Source organism: Zosterops lateralis (assembly GCF_965231275.1).
Source record: "Zosterops lateralis genome assembly, chromosome: 19".
Taxonomy (NCBI): domain Eukaryota; kingdom Metazoa; phylum Chordata; class Aves; order Passeriformes; family Zosteropidae; genus Zosterops; species Zosterops lateralis.
The window spans coordinates 2,132,629-2,157,379 of record NC_139779.1 but is presented as its reverse complement, the minus strand read 5'-3'; the positions used below and the strand labels follow the sequence as shown (position 1 = coordinate 2,157,379).

The 24,751-nt window shown below is 44.8% G+C and overlaps 1 protein-coding gene across 1 annotated transcript; it reads right to left on the bottom strand.

Annotated features, from left to right (window-relative positions):
- Positions 1 to 1,972: 1,972 nt before the first annotated feature.
- Positions 1,973 to 24,430, bottom strand: PPM1D (protein phosphatase, Mg2+/Mn2+ dependent 1D). The gene is made up of 6 exons (XM_083875061.1): positions 23,846 to 24,430; positions 18,402 to 18,630; positions 15,566 to 15,690; positions 8,813 to 9,003; positions 6,439 to 6,678; positions 1,973 to 3,425 (listed from the first exon to the last, which is right to left on the bottom strand). Exons 1-6 carry the CDS (start codon positions 24,282 to 24,284, stop codon positions 2,886 to 2,888), a joined length of 1,764 nt encoding a protein of 587 aa, XP_083731187.1. The 5' UTR covers positions 24,285 to 24,430; the 3' UTR covers positions 1,973 to 2,885.
- Positions 24,431 to 24,751: the final 321 nt, after the last annotated feature.

Sequence of the window (24,751 nt, the reverse complement as noted above, 5' to 3'; positions counted from 1 at the left end):
AGGGGCCAGGAGGGGCCGTCAGGGGTCACGAGGGGCCGTGAGGGGCAATGAAGGGCCGTGAGGGGCATTGAAGGGCAGTGAGGGGCCAAGAGGGGCAATGAAGGGCCGGGAGGGGCCAGGAGGGGCCGCCTCAGGGCGGGACCCGTTCGGAGGGGCCAGGTGAAGGTGGGGAACGAGCAGAACGCTGCAGGCACAAAGTCCCGGCAAGGGGGAAAAGCCCGCGGGGCCGAGGCGTTCCCCAGCTGGAGCTGGAGAGCTCAGGGACAGCGCAGGGCAGGAGGTGCTGCCCCTCAGAGCTCGGGCGCTGTGGCAGCAGCGCTGGAGACTCGGCTGAGGTAGAGGCCTCAAAAGCCCCTAAGGAGCTCCAAGCGCCAAGAGAGATCTTTGGACAAGGGCCTGGAGCGACTGGACACAGGGAATGGCTTCACGCTGCCAGAGGGTGGATTTTGAGTATAGAAATTGTTTCCTGGGAGGGTAAGGAGGTTGAGGCTGCCCCATCCCTGGCTGGGACAGTGGAAGGTGTCTCTGCCTGTGGGTGACGTTTAAGTTCTCCTCAGCCCAGCCCAGTGTGTGATTTATGTTTACAGGTGTCCAGCACTGCCCGGAGCCCTCGGGGTGACACACAGAGCCCTGGTTCAGGTTTCCAGACAGTGGCACCGGGTCAGGAAGAGGTGACCTGCTCTGGGAATCCACCTGACTTCTGTGACAACATCATCAGCCACATACCAGAGGAATGAAACAACGACTGGAAACATTCACAAAGTCTCTGTGAGCAGGTTTGGAGTTTTATTTCGCAAGAAAAAGTTGTAACTCAGGTTTGACTTTACCAAAGGAACCTCTCTTAACTTACCAGGTGTAAAATTCCCTGTCTCAGTTTTGAATATTAATTTCAGAGAAGGCAAATGATAAAAGAGGTGGGCAAAGTATACCCAGGAGCAAACAAACTGCTGCCAGTTTCTATCAGCAGGGAAGTTTCTGTCCAGTGCAGAGGAGCTCTGGCTCTTTAATTCTGACCAAAATCATCCAGCAGCTTCCCCAGGAAAAATTGTAGGGTTGGGTTAATTCTTTAAGAGTAAAAAAAAAAAAAAAAAACCACCAAAAAGGTGGAGAAGCCCAAGTTTTTAACTGCTTGAGGAGACTTTAGTGAAGCTCACATTTCTGAGTGCAGCAGAATTCTGTGGAAACTTAAATTTTCCTTCTTTGTAGAGCAAAAAAAAATGGGAAATTCACTACAAATTTTCTTTCCTTTTGCATATTTCCCTTATTAGTAGTAATAGAGTCATCTAACCAAGGTGTTACAGCCACTCTTTAGATGGTTCAATACAAACTAATTGAAAACAGATAATTATTACCTTAGTTGGTTGCAAAGGTTGTTACCACACACTCGTGGCCTCTGCAGCCTTTCCTCCCCATCTGGGGGAGAATTTCAACATCACAGCAAAACTTTACCAACTGAAGTCACTCCCCACATGCACAGGAATAAATTCTTGCAGGATCCAATTTGGACAGGCTGTTTTCTTTCATCTCCTAAGGCAGCTCTGTGTTCCCAGCACGGATGAAAGGGAATATTTTCAGGAATAAAATCCCCTGGGATTTCTGTAACCATGGTAACACATATAGATGGCAGGCCTGCTTCCAACCCCGTGGTTTATTGTTCCAGCAGTAAAAGAAATGGATTCTTTAAATAACCATCCTGGCCACTGGAATAAAGTCCTAGCCTTTTTGCTTTCCCATCAAAATAAAAATTTAAAAAGTCAATATATTGCTACAGTATAAAGTGCCAAGATCAGTTCTGTCATCAGTCTAAGTGGGATGTTTTGTTTCCTAAGCCACAGTGAGAAACTATTCAAATATTTAATCAATACCAGATAAATATGAATATTTTTTACAATAATAAATTCATATTTCGCTGCTGAATAAATAACAAGGCTTAAGCTTGAAATAAAAAATAAAAAATAAAAAGCATCCCCCATCAAATTTTCATGTGTTTTATTGAGGTGAACATACACATGGTCCACATAAGTCAATGAAAATAGTCATAAAATAATTTAAGAACTTGTGTTGAAAGGTTATTAGCAGCACCATTGGTATTGGAATAGCAGAAAACACATCTCAGGAGGGCAGTGAAAATGCCATCATTTGGAACAGGGGATGGGAATGGCTTTGTCAGATGCTCTGGGGAGTTGGGAGTTTTTAAAACACACTTTTTTTTGCTAAATACTTTTGACGATTATCGTTACAAAAAAATACAACTAAAATAAGATACTGCATAGTATTTTAATTAACATAAAATCGACACTGAGGTGTGTAAAGCAAGACTCAAATCTCTGCTTCCACATACATTTCATTTCTGAGTAGAGAAATCTAAAATTTAAAACCAAAATATAGACCTAGTGTATTCTCTAAAAGACACACTTTAGGTGGAACGTATCAGACTACGAAAATACATATCTTCCATTCTGTTTAATAATTTACTTTAGTTAAAAAGTTGTGAAATTCTCCTCACAAGAAGCGTATACAAATTGATGACTTTAGTAAATTAACAAAAAGGATCATTTTGCTTTTTGTTTTTGTTTTTTGTTTGTTTTTTTTTTTAAACAAGGCTTAGCCCCGCCGTTAACAATTATACAAGGAAGAAAAAGAGACTACATTTATATGAAGGAATACAAATTTACACACATTTTACAGTGACTTATACCCTACACATCTACAAAATTCACATTTATAATACAAGCAAAAAAAAAAAAAAAAAAAATACAAGGCCGGGAAAGAATAAAGCTTGTCAGATACCAAAAAAAGTTCCTACTTTAAAAAACAGACCAACGAGGGAAGAGCTTTAAAAGCTGTGCACGCCCCACTCATCAGGCTGGGAGAGAAGAGGAGGCTCAGCAGACGCACACGGCTTTCCTGGGCGGGTGGAAGAGAGAATTGCCCAGTTTCTTCTGCCCGCGGAGGCTGCGCCTCATGGCCAGCTTGGAGGGGCTGCGGCGCTGCGGGGTGGCGGCTGTTCCCTCCCCTGGGGATCGCCCCAGCCCTCGCCGCAGCTTCTTCACCGCCGGGCCCGAGTTGGATTCCTCCAGTGTCCGCTTAAAGCTGGCCGGGGGCGTCCTCTCCGCCTCCTGCGCCTTGCTCGGCCCGTTAGGGGAAGCCTTGAAGCCTTTTTGGTCCGTGCCTGAGTTGGAAGGGGAGAGGCTGACTGACAAACCATTGCTGTAGGATTCCTGGAGCCTCAAGGCCAGGGCTTTGCTGCACTTCTCCTCCTGAGGGGCTGAATCCTTGGGGGTCCCTCCTCCGGAGGAAGGTGAATTGCTTTTGGCAATCTCGTTTGGCAGCTCCAGGTATTTTTCTGAGAGCATGTTGCTGTGCAGGAGGGGAGGGATGGGCTCGGCAGAGTTCAGTCGTGGCCAGGGGTCATCTTCTACCAGCTGAGGGGAAAAAGAAACAAAATACTGAGGCATAAATACAATCACAGGATGGTTTGGGAAGGGACCTTCAGGGTCACATAGTTCCAAACTCTGCCATGGCAGGGACAACTTCCACTATCCCAGCTTGCTCCAAGCCCTGTCCCACCTGGCCTTGGATACTCCCAGGGACAGACTTGATCCTGTGAGGGTACAGACAATGTGTGGCACCTTTAGATTTTCCCTCAATCTTTGATCAGAGGCAGAAAAATCCCACTCCAAAGCAGACTCATCTTCTCTCCCTGTTGAGAGGTGGAAACAACTCTGACTGGGGATGTGAACTGCAGCTGTAGAGCACTGAGGGATCTGCAGGCAGCTGCTGGGAATTCAGGGAAAAAAAAGCAGTGCCTGTAACCTCTGTCATTCTCCTCAGCAGGACTTCCCTGCGTCAGGCACTGACAGAGGCACTGCCCTCTGATTTACACATGGCAGGTGGCCAAACAGCCTCAGGGCAAACAGCAGCAAGAGCCTCCTGACCTTTGTCATGTTCAGCACTCCCAGTTACTGCATAACCAGGTTATCAGACTCCTCCTCACAGCTGCCCACAGAGAGGGGCAGTGTCAGACACAGACATCTAAAAATATTCCCCTTTGCTGTGTAAGGTTACACTTTTTATTGCCTCTGGATCCCTCACAGCACATCAGCCACTCCCTGGGAAGCACAGTGAGGTCCCAAAAACCAGGCACTTCCTAAACTCTGACCCTCATCTCTTCTGCAGCTTCTGAAAAGTGTTTTTGCCTCATTCTCAGTTTCACCAACAGGAAAATGGGGACAAGACTTGCTCTCACTATCCACAGGGGGATTATGAAAATTAAGTGTTCATGCAGCGCCCTGAAGATAGGAATTCTGACCTTATTAAAGATTTAATTGTGAAGAAGTCCCTGGTTACTCAGTGAGTCCTTCAAAAGTAAATTTCAAGGCCACATCACACACTCTCAGTGGAAGGCAAATGGCAGATATTTTAAGAAAATCATGTGCTGGAAACTGAATTGCACACAGCTGGATCAGTCAGGGACACATCTCAGGTGAATAAACAGATGCTTCTGAAGCCATAACCCAGAACAACTCCAGGTTTAATAAAATGCATTCCAAAAGAAAAGATAATCAGGATTGTTCCCAGCATCTACGCTGATTTTCCACATCTCCTTACTCCTCTGTGGCTCCCCATGTGTAGACAAAACCATTTAGATAACATCCCTTCACTATATTCAGCAACACAAGAGGGAAGACCTTTAGGAACAGAATTTTAAAGGTTATTTTTCATCTCAGTTCCTGCAGAACCCAGAAGGACACCAGATCACACACACACAGAAAGCAGCTCTGGCAATGCTACTTCAGCTGCTCAATTTAATTTCTGACATTGTATCCCATAAAACTTAGCTTTATGTTTTTTTTGTGCAACACATTTAATGTTGTGGCTCTTTTCCCCAACATCTCCTGCTGGTGCAAACAGCTGAGGCTGAGCAAGGCTTTGGGGAGCCAAAGGATGGACTGCTGGAGAGTGATGTAAAAAATAAACCACAAATCACCAATTGAATTTCTCAACAACCCAATCAATCTTCCTCACTGGCCTCAGGAATACTGGAATTAATTTGGTATTAGTAATTGCTGCCAGAAGCACAGACAATTAAGAAATACTTTTGTTTAATTAGGAAACTTTGGTCTCCATCTATTTCCAAATTAATTGTTTTGGCAGGTAGCAGCTGTCAGGCGTCAAGGCCATCTCTGCTTCCCTCACAGAAACTGTGATTGAAAATTTGAGGAGCACTTACAATTTCATTTTTTTTCCTCAAGATTTTGCTAGGTTTAAAGCTCTTTTCATGGATTTTGCTCCACTAGATGAAAGGGGAGGAGACAAAGTTGAGGCTTGCCATTTTATTAGAGCTTGTTTCTCCCAAGGGAATGTTTAAAACTCCCTTTCTAATTTCTGCTTTCTTTTCCTTTGCCCAAAGGACAATTATCTGAAGATTCTGCAGAACATCAAAGGACAGTGACTTAAATCAGGAGCAGCTGGTAATTACTGAAACAAACAGCCACTCATAACTACACTCCAGTTCTTAGAGGGGGGGGGAAGAAAAGCCACAAAACAACAAAACAAAAACCCCTTGAAGAGCTCTGCTTTATGTTAACAACTCAAACTTGCAGCCTTCAGAAAAACCTTATATTACGATGTCTCTGCCTCCAACAAAGAACATGGAATCAACCAAAGGAAGATAATGAGATCTCCCAGTACAGAAAGAAAATGTTCTTTACAGCAACATGTGTTGGAACAAATTAACCTTAAAAAATAAAATAAAAGCCCAACACCACCACAACCAAACCAAGCCAAATCAAAGCACGCCCTGTCAGGGACAGGTTCACAATCTGCAATCCCTGGGCTGGGCAAACTACACAAACACCTGGTAAGGCAGGAAGAGAAACTGCAGCCCAGCCCTAATTTCTAAAGGGGTGTGTTGAATAGTTTGATTTTATACCTCTGATCCCCACTCTGGTTTCTCTCTGTCTCAAAACACTGCCTTGAATTTTGGGGAGGCTCTCAGGAAACTTACTTTAAGAAACAACGCATTTCAAGGTTTGTCAAGTAACAGTACTGATTTCTTCCACTATAGGGGGGGAGCACAGATCAACAACTACCAATAAACAACCAGCAGCAATTCTGAAAATTCATTTCATACATAAAGGCAGGGCGTTAAAAGATTTTAAGAAACACTGTTAAAAGTTGGTCTCCAAACCTTTTGCAGGTGGAAGAATGGAGGATATAACTGTCGCTTTCACAGAATACCCAGAGGTGGGAGTGGAATGGAATGGCAACACCAATTAACCAATCTCAGTAATAGCAAAAATTCAAAATTAAAAATACCAACATTAAATAGCAATGCAACTTGACAGGTGAGGAGTTCCTGTGAGTATTTCTGGCCATGTTCTGACTGCCCCAGGGAGCTGAGGGAGGCAGAGAGGGAACACAGAGAGCCCTTACCTTGACGGGGGGCGTGCAGCAGCGGGAGGGGGTGAGGCTGCTGGCATCGGGGCTGCTGTAGCTGGGCCCCTCGGCCAGGTTGAGCACCAGCTCCTCGTCACCGTCCCAGCGGCCGCGCTCCCGCAGGGGCGCGATGCAGATGACGATGGCGCTGGTGTTGTCGGCCCGCAGCATCCGCTGCCTCCAGCGGCCCAGGGCCCGCCCCACCAGCATCCGGGCACAGGACTGCCGAGCCTCGCCCTGGGGACACAGGGGACACAGTGTCACACAGAGATACCACACAGAGATACCCCACAGAGACACCCCTATCCGGGCACAGGATTGCCGAGCCTCGCCCTGGGGACACACAGGGGACACACTGTCACACAGAGATACCACACAGAGATACCCCAATCCGGGCACAGGACTGCTGAGCCTCGCCCTGGGGACACAGGGGACACAGTGTCACACAGAGATACCACACAGAGACACCCCCATCCGGGCACAGGATTGCCGAGCCTCGCCCTGGGGACACACAGGGGACACACTGTCACACAGAGATACCACACAGAGATACCCCAATCCGGGCACAGGACTGCTGAGCCTCGCCCTGGGGACACAGGGGACACAGTGTCACACAGAGATACCACACAGAGATACCCCACAGAGACACCCCTATCCGGGCACAGGACTGCCAAGCCTCGCCCTGGGGACACACAGGGGACACACTGTCACACAGAGATACCACACAGAGATACCACACAGAGACACCCCAAACCAGGCACAGGACTGCTGAGCCTCGCCCTGGGGACACACAGGGGACACAGTGTCACACAGAGACAACACATAGAGAAACCCCCATCCTGGCACAAGACTGCCGAGCCTCGCCCTGAGGACATGGGGACAGTGTCACACAGAGATACCACACAGAGACACCTACAGCCGGGCACAGGACTGCTGTGCCTTGCCCTGGGGACATGGGGGACACAGGGTCACACAGAGATACCCCCATCCAGGCACAGGACAGCCAAGCCTTGCCCTGGGGACACGTGGGGCACACAGGGTCACACAGAGACAACACATAGAGACACCTACAGCTGGGCACAGGACTGCTGTGCCTCACCCTGGAGACATGGGGACACAGTGTCACACAGAGATACCACACAGAGACAGCCCAATCCAGGCACAGGACTGCCACGCCTCGCCCTGGGGACACACTATAACACAGAGCCACCACACAGACATCCCTATCCGGGCACAGGACTGCTGCGCCTCACCCTGGGGACACAGTGTCACACAGGGTGTCACACAGAGACACCAGCATCCAGGCACACAGGGGACAGTGTCACAGGGGGAGTCACACAGAGCCACCCCAATTCAGGCACACGACTGCTGTGTCACCCTAGGGACACACAGGGGACACAGTGTCACACAGAGACACCCCACAGAGCCACCAGCATCAGGCACATAAGTGCCATGCCTCACCCTGGGGACATAGGGGACACAAAGTGTCACAGAGGGCTGGAACACAGAGCCATTACAGAGAGCATCACACAGGGCCACCAGCATCCCTGCATAGACTGCCACACCTCACCCAGGGCACACAGAATGTCACACAGAGCCACTGGCACACAGGGGCATCACAGAGGGCTGGCACACAGAGCCACCATGTGCACAACTCCCACACATCACCCTGGGGACACACAGGGGACACAGAGTCACTGCCACACAGGGCCACCATCACACAGAGTCACTGTGTCACCACCTCATGCCACACACATTCCTACAAACCACAAAGCACCTCCAGAAATACTGATTAAAACTCATCTCCCTTCTCAAATCCACCTTTAAACCAGTTTGTGCTATACATCCCACATTTATACAGTGCTATAAACAGTATAAATAGCTTGTAATAGGTTGGAACACAACCTGCAGCCTTTCCAAAGTCCCTCATGGGGTTTGCGGAGTGTTTACTCTCTGATGCTCCAATATAAATTCTCAACTGTTTTGTGAAATAAATCAGAGAGTAATTTAATTCAGTCTAAACAGTCTGCATTATAACATGCACCTTAATGTGAAATAAATTTAATGTTCAGACAGCATTTTGTGTAACTTCCTTAGAGAAGAAACTCATTGTCTCCTTTATTAGTCACGGACAACACCCTGCTAGTCAAATTTCCCCAGAACATAAAGCAAATAATTTAAACTATGTTAACACCCACGGTATTTAACATCAACCACATTGTAACAACTTTTCTCTTGTGGCAAAACCACCAAATCTGCCCAAACCCCACCACAACTCTGTGGGGTACTTTCCATCCCTGTGTGACAGAACAATTTTTAAAGGTTATAAGGACGAAATTTCCACACGCTGACTTCTGGCCACTGCTCTCACCATGAAATACTTCTTCTCCTCGTGATCCTGGCACATGGAGATGGCATCCTGAGGTGGGATCATGTTCCAGAGCCCGTCACTGCCAAGGATGATGTATTTGTGCTTCTGGGGATCGATGGTGTGCACGCTGGTGTCGGGCTCGGGGGACACGACAAACTCCCCACTGTAGAAGTCATAACTCCAGAGATCACCTGGAAAAGCATAAAAAGGATTGGGATTGTTACATAACACAGGAGAAATCTCACTCTTGGAAAAGAGAGAAAAATGTGCTTTCCCAGAAAAACCATCAGCAGGAACAGAAAGAAATTCCAGCCCAGTCTGCTGCTGCCACTTTCTCATCATATTTAAACTAAACCAAGCTGTAGTCAGAGAGGTCTTCCGTTCTCTTAGAACAAGTATTTGTAAGAAAAGGAGAAAGGAAACTGATAAATACCTAGAAAATAGTGAAATCTCAACCACTCTCCAAACTAAAACCTATCTGAATTAATCAAGTTCTCCTTAAAAAGAAGCAAAACTTCGCTTTGTTGATCCCACACCAAATGTACAAATATTTGTGCTACAGGGAAGAGACAAAATAAAAAGCAAAAGAGGAGACTGCAGCCTTTTCCCTGTTAAATTCCCTTTGCCATCCCTTTTCCTCCCTCAGCTCGAGCATCCCTTGCAGAGCCAGGTTTGGGAGCTGGAGAGAAGCCACAGGAACACGGGCACTGCCCGAGCTCCAGCAGGAAGGCAGCAAATAAGAGCTCAAGCCTCTCCCTGGGACGGCCTCCTGCAGGGAACAGTTCTATTTTTAAAGCTCCCTCACTGTGTCAATGAGTTTGGGGTCACCTCACCAGAAACAAAGCTGAGCAACAAAGTCTGAGTCAGATCATCCCCTGGTTCAAGAGCTCCCTCCAAACCATCCTCAGATAAAAACCACTCCAGCAGGAAAAAATGCATTTCCATATCGATTCATTTCAATTCTAGTTATCAAGTATACTTGAAAAATTAAAAACCTTTTCTAAAGCTTCAAATCAAGAATTGCAATAATTTGCCCTAACACCTCTTCTTTAAATTTATTTCCATGTTTACAAACAGTATCCTGCAGTGATAAGCAACAAAAAGTAACATTATTAGTATTACTTGCAACCACTGGCTACATTTCCCTGTGCAGAACACACAGCTTTAAAAGCAGAAATCAATTAAAACGTCAGAGCTGAGCAGCAAACACAGAAGCTCAACAACTCAAGAGCTCAAGGTTTTGTCAGGCTCTTCCTTTGCCTCTTGCTGGACAAAGCCTGGAGCTTCTTCCACATCCATCAGCCACCCTTTTCAAGACAATAAATCAGCTTTTTTTGTCTTCCTCCTTTGCCTTCCATTAGGCTTTGCCTTCAAGCTACCAACCAGTTGAAAAGACTTTTCCAGAAGAAGCAGGAAAGGGAATACTTCAAGTCAATTACCCCAGTCCACTACAGCCCATCCTCATTAGAGCCCCGGCTCTCCCTGGCCATGCTGCTAATGAGTGCTAATTAAAAGCCAAGGCTGCTCCTCCAGAGGTGCACTCAAAGCCAGCTGGCAGAGAGATCAAAATAAATACTGTAACGCTAGAGCTGAGCAATTTTTGGGATGTGAATTGCATAGGGAAAGTCTTCCTGAACTCAGAGTTTCTCTGTCACAGCCACAGCAGGTAAAATAAACAGGAGCAGCATCAATTTCCAATATATAAATAATATTTTTTTACACGTCCATTTGCCAGTCTGTTCGTACTCACGTAGGAGAAATGACAAAATGTTAATAGCTGAATCGGTTTTTTTAATTAAAAATACTGTGCTGGGTGATAAAAATAACCCGATGCTCATTAATTTGGGTTCTTTCACACACACGTGTGTGTGTCATCGTGTCCATCTGCTGCCCTTCCCCAGGAAACAGCCAAGCAATGACCATCACTGACTCCAGGGGATCTGCTCCAAGAGGAAGGAGGCTCCTCACAGGGATAACTGGGAATATTCACAGTGCTCACAAAGCAAATTCCAAAGATTAGAAACTTGCTGAAGGGCACAGAGTGACTCTCACAGTTCCTTCCAACTCTGAGCCCATCTCACGGCGTGGGGGACATTTATATTTTTATTTTTTCCTGTAAAGGGCAGAGCTCCCCAGCCTAAGGCAAAGCTTTCTGGAGCTGCTGCCCAGCTGTGCCTCTCCCTGCCCAGCTGGAGAGCTCAGTGTATTCCTCACCCCAGGAATACAAGGAATACACCCCAGGAATAAATACACCCCCAGGGATACGAGGAATAAATACACCCCAGGAATATTAGGAATAAACACACCCCCGGGAACACGAAGAATAAACACACCCCCAGGAATACAAGGAATAAACACACCCCAGGAATACAGGGAATAAATACACCCCCAGGAATATAAGGAATAAACACACCCCCAGGAATATAAGGAATAAACACACCCCCAGGAATACAGGGAATAAATACACCCCCAGAATACAGGGAATAAATACACCCCCAGGAATAAATACACCTCCAGGAATAAAAGAATAAATACACCTCCAGGAATAAAAGAATAAATACACCCCCAGGAATAAAAGAATAAATACACCCCCAGGAATAAAAGAATAAATACACCCCCAGGAATAAAATACACCCCAGGAATACAGGGAATAAATACACTCCCAGGAACACAAGGAATAATCACACCCCCAGGAATACAAGGAATACACCCCAGGAATACAAAGAATAAATACATCCCCAGGAATACAAGGAATAAACACAACCCCAGGAATACTAGGAATAAATACACCCCCAGGAATACAAGCCTGCAGAGGAGTTTCCCCTGGCAGCCCCTGTCACAACTCTGGGAGGGGAAAAGGGAGAGGAGAGCAGCCAGCAAGCAGAGAAGATGTTTCCCTGAGTGTTTCAAGTGCTCTGAAATCTTTAATTGTGCTCCAAAGCGAGCAGACAGAGCAGTCAGTGACCCTCTGGCAGCCTGGGCTGTGCCAGGGGCTGCAGTTCCAGGGGTACAATGCCAGGCTCTCAGCCTTCCCCATTTGGGAGCCAGACTATTTTCGTTCTGAATTAAAACCCAAATGTTTACAAAACTCTTGACAAGCTTGTTGTTTAAAAACTTACACGCTGGGAGTATTTCTTTCAGTGTGAGGTTTTGCATATTTCTTTTCCAAACCAAAAAAAAAAAAAAAAAAAAAAAAAAAAAAAAAAAAAAAAAAAAAAAAAAAAAATTATTAATTATTAATGTAGTTCCTTCTATATCTTCCAGAAAAACCTGTTTCTTAGTCCTGACTCAAACCAGAATAATATACAGAGATCTACACTGCATCTTACAAACTGAAATAAATGTTTGAAATCAGATCCTAAAGGAGCAGGAAACTAATTTAGCTGCCTATAAGAATGTATCAAACTATGCAGTCTTCTCTTATCTGCTCACTGTTACCTCATAAAATACAACAAACCCCAGTCAAGTGCTGCCAGGGAAGTGATGGAAGTTACAAACAAAAACACCCATCATGTAAAAATGGGCTGAATTGGATTAAACTCAAAGCCTTCTTAGAGCAAAAGCACGTCCAGAAATCACATAAATCAAGTCTTTCATTTCAGTTTCTGGAGATGCTGTTTTGCATATAAAAGGGGGCTTTTGGTTTTAATAGAGGGAAGAAAACTTTACTTTCATAACTCAATCCAAAATAAAACCCTCAGTTTGATTAATCCCAGAGCTTTTTAAATCAAAGTTTTTTTTCCTCCACGAGGAGCCACAGGTGCCCTGACACAATGTGTGTAACACACACATCCCCAGAACAAAGCACACACACACAGCACATTTCTTATTTTGTCTCAGGGCTGAAGAAAATTCTACAAGCTGCAGCAAGATACCCTGAGGACAAGAAAAGATTCCCAAACACACCCCCAAGTTTGTCTGGTTTTACAGAGATAAAACAGAAAAGCAATTATCAATGGAAGTTGGAAATTGCTGTAAATACATTTTATACAATTCCCTGTGATTCAGGTTCATGGCCTACAATGGAGCAGGAAGGAAAAACTGATTGGCACTTAATTTTAAAAATAATTAAATGCATGAAAACAACTCTGAAATCTCACACAGGATTTTCCTCGGATCATTTGAGGTCAGCCATAACCTCTTCCCCAGGATTTCATGGTATGTGCACTCAGAGAGCTCCACAAAACAGTCCTGGCACTCAGTCAGTTGTTCTGGAAAAGTTTCCCCATCCCTGTCACAGATTCCTGCAGCAGCTCCCTGTCCTGGTTCAAAACTGCTCCTGGAGGGGGCAGCAAGAAATTCCTGTTCTTGGGAAGTAAAACCTCTACCTGCTCCACCTGAAATACAGGGCTGAGTCTGTTATAGTCCTGCCTAAAAAAAAAAAAACAACAAACCAGGGAGAGCAGAGTTCATGTTCTCACAGGAGGGAGGGGTTGAACTAACGGGCTCCTGGCTCAGGTTTCATCATTCATTCATTTAAACACCTCCAGCAGTGCCAGGCAATCCCTCACCACAGACTCATGAGTATTACAAGGCAAATTAGTATCGAAAAAATAATACATATATTATTGCCCAGAAAAGATCAGCAGAAGTAGCTGTGGAAACACAGAACTCTGCTACAGTTTAAAATGGTTTATCAGGAGACACAGAAACCTGCTGTGTCCATTAAAGCAGCTTACAGATGCTTTACAGGGACAGCACAAAGCCCAAATATTTCTGACTTGTTATGGGGCTATAAATAAATTAAGCATTATTTAAATACTTAAACACAGCCACTGTGCATACCACAAATGCTTATTTTAGGGCAGAAGGGCACTTATGACAATCAGAATGGGAAAGGGAATGTCAACAGAATTAATCTGGCCACAAGGATTTCTTCTGCAGCAGGATTTTCTGCTGGCTGAAAAGAAAACTGTGCAACTTTTCCATGGTGCTTTATTCCTGCTATTTCCAAAATCTTCCCTGAACTCCTTAAGAGTTAAAGTAAACTAGTCTAGTTTACTAATCTAGTTAAACTAGACTTAAAGACCAGAGGATGAGACTACATCAAAATATTTCAAAGTGTTGCAAGAGACACCTTAAAACACCATCTATGATCTAAATTTTAAGGGGTTTAATCAGATCATTTCCCCCATTCTAAATATAATAAAATCCCAACTCTAAATTTCTCTGTTGACAGATCCTCATTAAAATCCTGCTAAAAAATTTTAACCAGGCAGGAGGGGGAGGCTGATCCCAGCATGAGGTTTGAGCTTTCAAATCCAAGAACTGATAAGAGATGGATATTCCCATTTTTTGGACCTGAAAACTCTCCAATAATCCTCTCTCCATGCACTTGCTGGGAAAGAATGCACTGGGGGCTAAGAAATGCATGGTTCCTTCAATTCCCATCTGCACACAAACCCCAGCCAAAATCCTTTTGTTCAGCTTGCTGGGAGCAATCACATCAAGAGTTCTCTAGACAGGCAACAAACTTGAAATCACAGGAACAAAAAGATGCATCAAAAATTAAGTTTTGCAACCGAGGAGGGACACACCACCCCTGTCCTGTAGGAGGGAACAACAGGGATGTGCTGCTGCTCAGGTTTTTTTTGCTATTCATCTATTAACTCCAAAGGAATTATTCAAACTCTCAAGTCAGTTCTCCTAACCACAAAATAAACTCTATCCTACCTGAAATACGACACATTAAGACTTTCAGATGCAGAGAAAAAGTCTTTAAAATTAATTTTTTTTAATTTTCAGGCACCTGTGACTCCTCGCTTGACACACAGCTGACTTTTCCACGTTCATTATCACTGGAAAATTCTCCTCAACTCTGGCCAAATCCCTGTGGCCCAGCTATTCCTGCCTGTGAAATAAGACACAGCAAGGCTCTGGAATGATCCAGAGCCTGGTCCCAGAACAGCCTGTCCCCATGGGCACTGCCAGCTGACCCAGGAGCACTGCCAAGGGCCAGCCAGGAATTACAGCACAGATCTTACAGGTAAAAAACCACAACCCCATCAAATCAAACCTATTCTGCATAGAAGATTCTTCACTGCACAAAGAAAAAAAAAATATATAATAACATGAACAGCCTAAGATTGGCATTCTGCAATGGAATTTAAGGAGAAAAAATGACCAGGAACATTAACACTCATAGGTAAGAGAAACCAAATAATTCAGTTAATAAATAATTCCCAAAAAAACATTCATCACAAATTTTCTAGTCCTGCATTATTCCCTTTCTGTCTTTGGAATGAGCTGTTCCTCAAAGACAGTTTCTCATCTTCAGTGCTCCCAAATAAAGGCAAGTTCTAGTTAAAGAGATTTGACTTTCATCCCATTCTATGCCAAGTCTAAAAAAGAAAAAAGAAAAAAAATATTCTCCACAAAAGAAAGACTGAAGCATTTCATACACCATCCAGCAAAACTGGTGAAAATGTACAACCCCTGTGTGTGTCCCCAGGAGGGAGAGCACACTTGGCTCTTTCTCACTGAGATAATGACACTGTCATTTTCGACTAGTTGGTGGTAAAATTAAATCCCATCCTTGCAGTGCTGACACTGAAAACCCCGCAGGTTAAAATTCACCTTCTTCTCTCCGCAGCTACAGCGCTTCTCAAAAAACACAACATTATTGTATTAAAAACGCACTTTAAAAGCCCAGATTTTGAGAAGGCAAAAGAAGAGAGCCCTGTAAGTTGTGTGTTTTAGCAAAGGCAGGGGATGAAGTGAGCTCAGGGGATGAGCTGAGCTCAGGGGACTCACCCAGGGCTCTGGCCACGGCCAGGAAGGGGATCTGGTCGATGACGGTGCTGCGGCGCACGGGGCCGTTGTGGGTCAGCCGGGGCCTCTTCCACACCACCCGGTTCACACCAGACTTATTGATCACACTGCAGGCACCAGACAGGGGCAGAGGTCAGCAACAGCAGCGAGGAAGTTGGTGTCAATGAGGCAAAATCAGTTAAATATGCAAATGTGGGGGTAATGATGATGGCACAGTGAATATTTCAAAAAACGCAATAGCACTTTGACAGTTCCCTATAAAACCAAGGGGAAAAGTGAGAGATGAAGGGCAGAAGAAAATAAAAAACAAGGTAATGAAGACCTGGAAGAAATTCTGGCTGGTTACAATATATGCAAGAGTGTCTTTTTAATCTGTCAGAGACAGTGCAGAACTGGATTTGCCTCCCTGAGATGAGAACCATCAGCTCACTCGGGTGTAAATTCCACATAATTCCTCCTTCAGGCTTCAACACCTCCCAAAATTTAACTGCACAGAGCAGCATGGCACAGTTGAAACAACAGAAGAGGAAGGAGCACCCTCCTGAAAGGATTTGCTCAATGGGAGGAACACCAAGAGGAGGCAGACACAAAAAGAGGAACTGTCCCAGGCTGGGGTCTGCAGGAAGCAGGAGACAGTGAGAACAGCTCAGGATTTGCATGTGAACACCTGCTCTGGGGCACTGAGAAATGCTTTAGCTCTCCCAGATGGCACTGGAGGGTCAAAGGAGCTGCAGAGCAAATAATTGAGGCAGCTGTGTCAGGCAGGGAAGGAAAAAATAACAAATATGAACCAACAAGGAATTAGAGCTAAGGAAACCAGGAACTAAGCAAAGCTTGGTCCCAACCAAACTAGGAACTGGATACTGGAAAAGTTCCTTTCATCCAAGGAACAACCATTGGTAATTAGAAACTGAGCAGCTCTGGAACAGCCTCAAGATTCCTCATGCTGAAGCCATTCAAGATGCACTTCCTGACACTTCAAAAGGCTTTAACAACAAGGGCATGTTCAGCTCCATCCAGAGCACGGCAAAGTCACAAACACCAGAGCCTAAAACTTGATCTCATCCATTTGTGTACAGCTGATGACCACACAGAGCTCACTTCAGTCACTACTGGAGGGAAAAGCTCATCCCACACTCAGATTGTTACTGGGAAAATAGCATTTTAATGCTCTCCCATTAAGTGTTCCCAGTGTGCTCTCATGAAAGACAAGGCATTCCCAGGCACAGCTGCACAGTTCCACCCCACTCCCACCACATGCCTCACAGCCAGACTGGGAAAAACAGGAAGAGAGCCAGAAAAAAATTAAAAAAAAAAATAAAATTAACTATTCCTGTAGATGCTAAGTTTTAGGGAATGCTTCTTTGAACCATCAGTCTTCCAATCTGTGAGAAACACCTTGGAAAACTACAGCAAAACTGGAGGTTATCCTTCCTGCAAAGCAGCCCCTGATCAACTCCCACCTGTGCCAGAGAACACAAATATCTGAAGGTTAATGGGCTGACAGGGCTCTCAGATGAATAATGTCAGCAGGAAAACCTTCAGTGATCCCTGCTCAGAGGAGAAAACCGTGCCCATCCATCTGCTGTGGGCACCAGGAGAAGGCAGAGCTCCCAGATCCCAGCCCTGGGGGTTGTCTCCAAACATTTGTGCCACCTGAGAGAGCCTTCCCAGGGAACACAACAAACCCCACCCCAGCTGGGATGTGCCAACATCTCCCAGCTCCTGCTCCTCCAAAAAGCTTTTTCCAGGAGCAATTCTTTCCTACCATCCAGGAAATATTGGCTCCTGGAAGGACAGGTGTTAAATTGTGGTGTTAAAGCAGCAAAGGCAGGGTTTTGTTTCAAATCCAGGATTTTTTCTCATGTTCTCCTAAAGCAGAAGCTTTGAGGAGCTGATTCAACAGCTGCCATTGTCACGGCAGGGACAATGCAGAATGCCTGGCAAATTGAGAGTGCTGTGACAAACTGGATATTCCAAATCTCCTATCGTTTTACCGAGGGGAAAAGGCAATTTGCACAACCTGCAGGTTTTTTTGAGAACCAACCTGCAGGTTCCTCAGAATTTAAAGGAAAATAGGCCAAAAAAAAAAATGAGCATCTCTGCTTTAGAACTTTAGAACTCAACATTTAGAACCGTAACCACCCCTCAGCTGCGTGACCCACCAGGAAATTAAAATTCTGGATGTACCATAAACCACTAGCAAAATACACAACCAGGTAACAATGGACCTCTATAATTTATTCCCCAACAAGCTGTAAGAAAAATTAAGATGACAAAAGTGAACTTTAAAAAAATGAGAGAAAATTTAAAAATTGAGAGAACAAAAGAAATACTTAAGGAGGAAAAAAAATATATATTAAGAGGACAAAAAATATATATATTTTTTTTGAGAGGACAAAATATATATATATATATAGAGAGAGGACCAAATATAGATATATATATTGAGAGGACCAAAAAATATAGATATATATATTGAGAGGACAAAAAATATATATATACTGAGAGGACCAAAAAATACAGATATATCTATTGAGAGGACCAAAAAATATATATATATACTAAGAAGACCAATATATATATATATACTAAGAGGACAAAAAAATATACATACTAAGAGGACAAAAAAAAAATATATATACTAAGAGGACAAACAAAATATACTAAGAGGACAAAAAATATATACTAAGAGGACAAAAAAATATACAAACTAAGAGGAAAAAAAAAAAAAAAAGAGAATAAAAGAGAAACAGCTGAAATTCAGCTCCTCACGTGCCCTCCCACAACAACCACAACCAAAAGCAGCCAAACCTACCTGCCCCCGAGGCCTTCAATTCTCTCCCTCTCTTTGGGCAGCTCCGGTTTGTGGTCCTGGGTGACCTCCACAGCTCTCACAAAGTCATCCTTGGGGTCGTCCTGGACCCCCAGCACCACCCCCGAGTCCCCCACGTGGGCCACGTACATCTTGGAGCCGCGGATGATCACCACGCTGGCCGTGGTCCCCGACGTGCTGGGCAGCCCTGTCATGGTCTTGGGCCACTCTGCTGCAAGGAGGAACCAGGAAAAAAAAAAAAAAAAAATCAGACAAAAAGCAAAGGTTTAGTTTTGGGGAGCTGGGGAATGTTTTGGAGGGTGTCTCAGAGGGTTATGGGATGATGCAAGAAGTGATTTGATTTTCGCGTCCCTGCTTGAAGTGGTAGAAATGTCCTGAATTTAGTTATTTGGTTTGATTGGCAATCAGGGTTTGTGGGCATTCCTGATCCCCTTGGAAAGGAAAAAAACTGCTATTTTACTTTCGTAGGCTGAACAGCAACATTTTGTGCTGAATGACATCTCAAGTGTTTTACTCACACTTCCCTTTGGAGGACTGAATAATCCAGACTATCTCAGTATGCTCTCCTTAAATCTACAGGAGACACCCCTGGAATTCAGAGTAATAACACAACTACACCTGGTTAGGAAACTCTTCCTCAACTGCTTTACCCTCAAACCACTTCCTATTACACCACACTCTGCAGCAACATCCAACCCAAATTTCTCTTTCACAATTTTCCTATTTTTGTGCCTACACAAGTTCATTTTCTCCCAAAACTGCACAAATTGACTGAGACAACACCCCCATGGAGCCAGCCCAGCCACACCACCCTCCTCCCCACCCCAGCACCCACGAGAACCAGGCTCAGCTCCCAGTTATCAGTTGATTCCAACTGTCAACAGCAACCTCATGTTTCTTCTTCGCTGCGCCCACTCACGTCTTGAGACAAACTCCAAAGGGAGCCTCGTTTCCCTGTCACATCCTATTCTCCTGCACTTCACCGGGCAGGCTTCACACAAAAATTCCACTGTGACACAAGCTGTTTGCAGGAAATACCCCCAGCTCAGGCTGCCAAACTCTGTTTGTGCCACAACAAACACACGGGGAAAGAAAAGGGAAACACACTTCAGACCTCAGCCTCTGTGAAAACAGATATTTTAATCTTCTAAAGCTTTAAGTCCCTCATTTTTTTTGGATTCTGTTTAAGTTCTAGTGTCACTGAATGATGTTCAGGTGCCTGAGGGAAGAGGACATGGAGAAGAGCTGATGGAAAAAGAATTTGGAGAAGTAGAATTCACAGGCAGTATGAAAATACAAGTTGCATTTCCTCAGTGGGAGCTACCAAGACATCCAGCATTTAAACATTTCAATTTAAACATTGAAGTTCCAACAGTTCTAGCTTTGTGTTCTAAATGCTAAAACACAGTTTCTCCCTGGGAGCAGCTTTATTTCAAGAACACGAACATTCAATCAGCTTATTGGAAGTGCTTTGGCAGTTTTAACTGTGGATATTAAATCTAACACATTCCAAATGGAAAGCAAACAAGGGAGGGAGCCAAGTGGTAATGAGAATTTCAACCATGCACTTAACAGAAAACAAGCTGCAACTAATGAGTTTCTGTCAGTACAACAACCTCTGAACAGCAATAAAATATATTAGAGAGTCAAATCAGTCTTTATGAGGATGGGGTGCAGAGAGAAGGAAATCACCCACTTGTGGGAGAAAGAATGATGCAGCAGCCTCAGATTTTAGGCTCAACAAAATCAGGAATTATCTGCCTGTCATCCAGAGACTGTAGTTCATGCCTTGCTCCTGTTCAGAGATAAATATTAGATATATCCCAGTTCTCTCTGTAGAGATTTGATCTCACCAGAAACCAGCAAAAGTGTCAGAATTGCTGGGTTTCCTCCTGAGCTCAAGTATTAAAATCAAATCCAGAGATCCAAGTTCTCCACAGATCAGGAGCATCAACAGCACAACTTCCTAAAACATTTTATCTCCCCTCTACCTGGAAACCACTGCCCTTCACACTCAGCTTTGTAACTTTGAACTCATAAACTCAAACTCATTCCAAAGTGAACTCTGACTCCGGAGGATCTTTGGCATTCAGGGAATTTTATTACTCCAGAATTACCACCAGTGACAAACGGGCATTTTTCTGGTTTAGTTTTTCCTGCTGCTGTCACGACCAGTGTGGTTTGTGTCTATCAGGGGATGAACTCCAGAACTTCCAACAATTAACAGCTGAGTACAAGTTTCCTTTTCCAACAGTAATAAAGACTTCATCCTCCACCCCAAAATCCCAAACACTTCAAGATCTCCATTCTGTGTCCACACAGTCCAAAAGCTGCTTTACACGTGCTAATGTGAAAAATCATTGCCTGTCAGTAGAATTACCATCCACAACAGGATGAAGTTATAAACTGGAGATAAAGATGGGCTTGTCCCACACAACTCAGGCTGTTCAACGCGTGCAGCAGAGACCAGGAGGAGCAAACACACTCCTAAACTAAACACCAAGTTTACTAAACACCAACTCCGAGTGGCACCAAAAGGCTCCCAGCCAGAGCTCTGCTGTTTTCTCACAACAATTTCCAATTGCTTCCACAAACCCCCGGTGCTGTTTGCTAAACATTCACCACTAAATAGAGATTGCTGCACTTTTCTCTTCCCTGCCTTTGGTGCTCACAGTGAGAAATAACACCCCAGCCAGACACAACAGGCAGAGAAGTGAACTCCTTATCTCTCCCCCTCCATGCCATGTTCACACATTTTGCTCCTTATCACCCAGCCCTGGAGGCTGCACATCCCATTGCCAAGGCTGTGCTCAACTTCTGGTGTTTCTAAAATTCACAGCCCTGCCCCGTTATTTCCCCGGGTATCTGACATTCAAACAACTTCTCTATTTTGCTGTTCAAGAAAAAGGAAAATGAAACTGTTTTGAAGCTATAATTACCACTCCCTCCTCCTGAATCACCTCGTTGAGAGCCCGAGGTGCTCTGAGTGCAATTCTTGCTTTTCAGGTTTCCCTCCCAAGCCCAACTGTCACTGTCACTATTTCTGATCCAGTTTTACCCTGTTCCACACCTTCCTTCACACTCTGTACTTGCTTTTTCCCTCTTTTCTGAGCCTTTTGAATGCTTAAACATATAAAAAATATACACACATCCTATAGAAACCACCACACTAAGTCAGAATATCGTACAGAGAAAAAAAAAAGCCTTTCAGAAATTCAAATTGCAGCCTCAGAAGAGCTTGGGGAGGAGGATGAGCACAGGAATGATGACTGTCACTTGTCTGGACATGCTCCTCTCTCCTCAACAGTGACTTATTTATGGCCCTAACTTCTGTGCTGCTGCAATTAAACAACTAATACACTCAGAAAATACATATAGATATTATTATATATATATTTATATCTACCAAAATCACCCTAACTTCTGTGCTGCTGCAATTAAACAACTAATACACTCAGAAAATACATATAGATATTATTATATATATATTTATATCTACCAAAATCACCCTAACTTCTGTGCTACTGCCATTAAACAACTAATACACACAGAAAATACATAAGGATATTATTAGATATATATTTATATCTACCAAAATCACCCTAACTTCAGTGCTATTGCAATTAAACAACTAATACACACAGAAAATGCATAATTATAGATACTATTAGACATATATCTACCGAAATCACCCTAATTTCTGTGCTACTGCAATTAAACGACTAATACACACAGAAAATACATATAGATATTATTAGATATATATTTATATCTACCGAAATCACCCTAGCTTCTGTGCTATTGCAATTAAACAACTAATACACACAGAAAATGCATAATTATAGATATTATTAGCCATATATCTACCAAAATCACCCTAACTTCAGTGCTACCTCAATTAAACAACTAATACACTCAGAAAATACATATAGATATTATTATATATATATTTATATCTACCAAAATCACCCTAACTTCAGTGCTATTGCAATTAAACAACTAATACACACAGAAAATACATATAGATATTATTATATATATATTTATATCTACCAAAATCACCCTAACTTCTGTGCTACTGCAATTAAACAACTAATACACACAGAAAATGCAGAATTATAGATATTATTAGCCATATATCTACCGAAATTACCCTAACTTCTGTGCTACTGCAATTAAACGACTAATACACACAGAAAACACATATAGATATTATTAGATATATATTTATATCTACCAAAATCAGCCTAACTTCTGTGCTATTGCAATTAAACAACTAATACACTCAGAAAATGCATAATTATAGATATTATTAGCCATATATCTACCGAAATCACCCTAACTTCAGTGCTACTGCAATTAAACAACTAATACACACAGAAAATACATAAGGATATTATTAGATATATATTTATATCTACCAAAATCACCCTAACTTCTGTGCTACTGCAATTAAACAACTAATACACACAGAAAATGCATAATTATAGATATTATTAGACATATATCTACCGAAATCACCCTAATTTCTGTGCTACTGCAATTAAACAACTAATACACACAGAAAATACACAGAAATAATACACGCAGAAATAATTATAGATATTATTAGATATATATTTGTATATAGATATTATTAGATATATATTTATATATAGATATATATTATTAGATATATATTTATACCGAAATCACCCTAACTTCCGTGCCACTGCAATTAAACTAATACACACAGAAAATACACAATTATAAATATTATTAGACATATATTTATATCTCAGGAAATCATCCTGAGGATATTAAGCGTGTTTTCTGTTTTGTCAGGCACATTGTGTATTCCCCCATGAGTTATATACCAGCCACATTTCCATCCTTTCCAAAAAACAGTCTGAAGCACCGTTAAAGGGGAAAAAAAAACATCCTTCCCAGCCCATTTCAGCTCGTTAAAATCACTTATAAATTCATTTTTGCGATGCAATGGAAGCCTAAAGGGAAGCTCAGCGCGATTACCCAAAGACAACAAGATAAAGACCTCGGAAATGAATCGAATTTGGGAAATGGAGGCGAAAACACGGCGAGAACAATCCGCAGCCCCACCACGGCCCCATCCCCGGGTGGGGAACACACAGCAGCGCGTCCTCGCCCAGTGTTTGCAGTGTTTACATCGCTCTGCTCCCTGCAGCCATCCGCTTCTCCCTTGTTTTTCCCCAATTTACTCCGCCAGGCTGCGCTCCCGCGGGGATGGCAGCGATGGAGGGAGGGAAACGCTGACAATAGTGCGGGAAAAGGGGAGGAGGAGGCCGGGGAGGGAAGGGAAGGGAAGGGAAGGGAAGGGAAGGGAAGGGAAGGGAAGGGAAGGGAAGGGAAGGGAAGGGAAGGGAAGGGAAGGGAAGGGAAGGGAAGGGAAGGGAAGGGAAGGTCCTTACGCAGCTTTTTCCACATGGCGCGGTGGCAGGCGATGAACCCTTTGCGCAGGGCCGCGCACACCTCGGCCGGCTCGGCCGAGCAGAAGCCTTTCTGCTTCTTGATGAAACCCCAGAGGTTCTCCCGGGCGAACTGGGCCGCCTCCCGCCCGCCGTGCCCGTCGCAGACGGCGAAGAAAGCGACGGAGCGGCGCGGCCGCCGCCCGGGGCCGGTCCCGGTGCCGCTGCTGGTCCCGGGGGGCTGCTCCCCGTCCTCCGCCGCTCTCGGGGCTCCCCCCCGCCGCCTCCCGCTCTCGGCCGGGCTCTCGGGGCCCGCCCCGCCTTTGTGCGCCCCGCCGGCCGGCGCTTCGGGCTCCACCACGATGTGGGTCACGTCCTCCATGTATTTCCTGCCGCCCTGGTCGGAGAACACGCTCACGCCGAGCGCGTACGGCCCCTCCATGGGGAGAAGCGGGGAATGGGGAGGGGGGGAGCGGCTCCCGCCGCCCAGCCCGCCCGACGACGACTATTACTGCTGGAGGAAAAGGAATTGGCGGTGCTCGGGCATGTCCGCGGCGGCCCCGGGCCGCTCCCTGCGCCCGCCGGAACGGGAACGGGGCCGGGCCCGCCCAGCGCCCCCTGCCGGCCCCGCCACGGCGGAAGGGGCGGCGGGCGCGGCCGGGGCTCCGCGGCGCCCCCTGCGGCCGGCGGGGGGGAGTGCAGCGGCGGCGGAGAGACCGGGATCGCCCCCCTCCGAGCTCCCCAAAATCGCCCCCCTGAACCCCCAAAAAGCGCCTCCGAACCCCCAAAAAGCGCTCTCCCCGAGACCCCAAAATCGCCCATCTGAGCCCCCCAAATCGCCCCCCCCCAGAGCCCCCAAAATCGCTCCTCCCGAGCTCCCCAAAAAGCGCCCCCCTCGAGCCCCCCGAA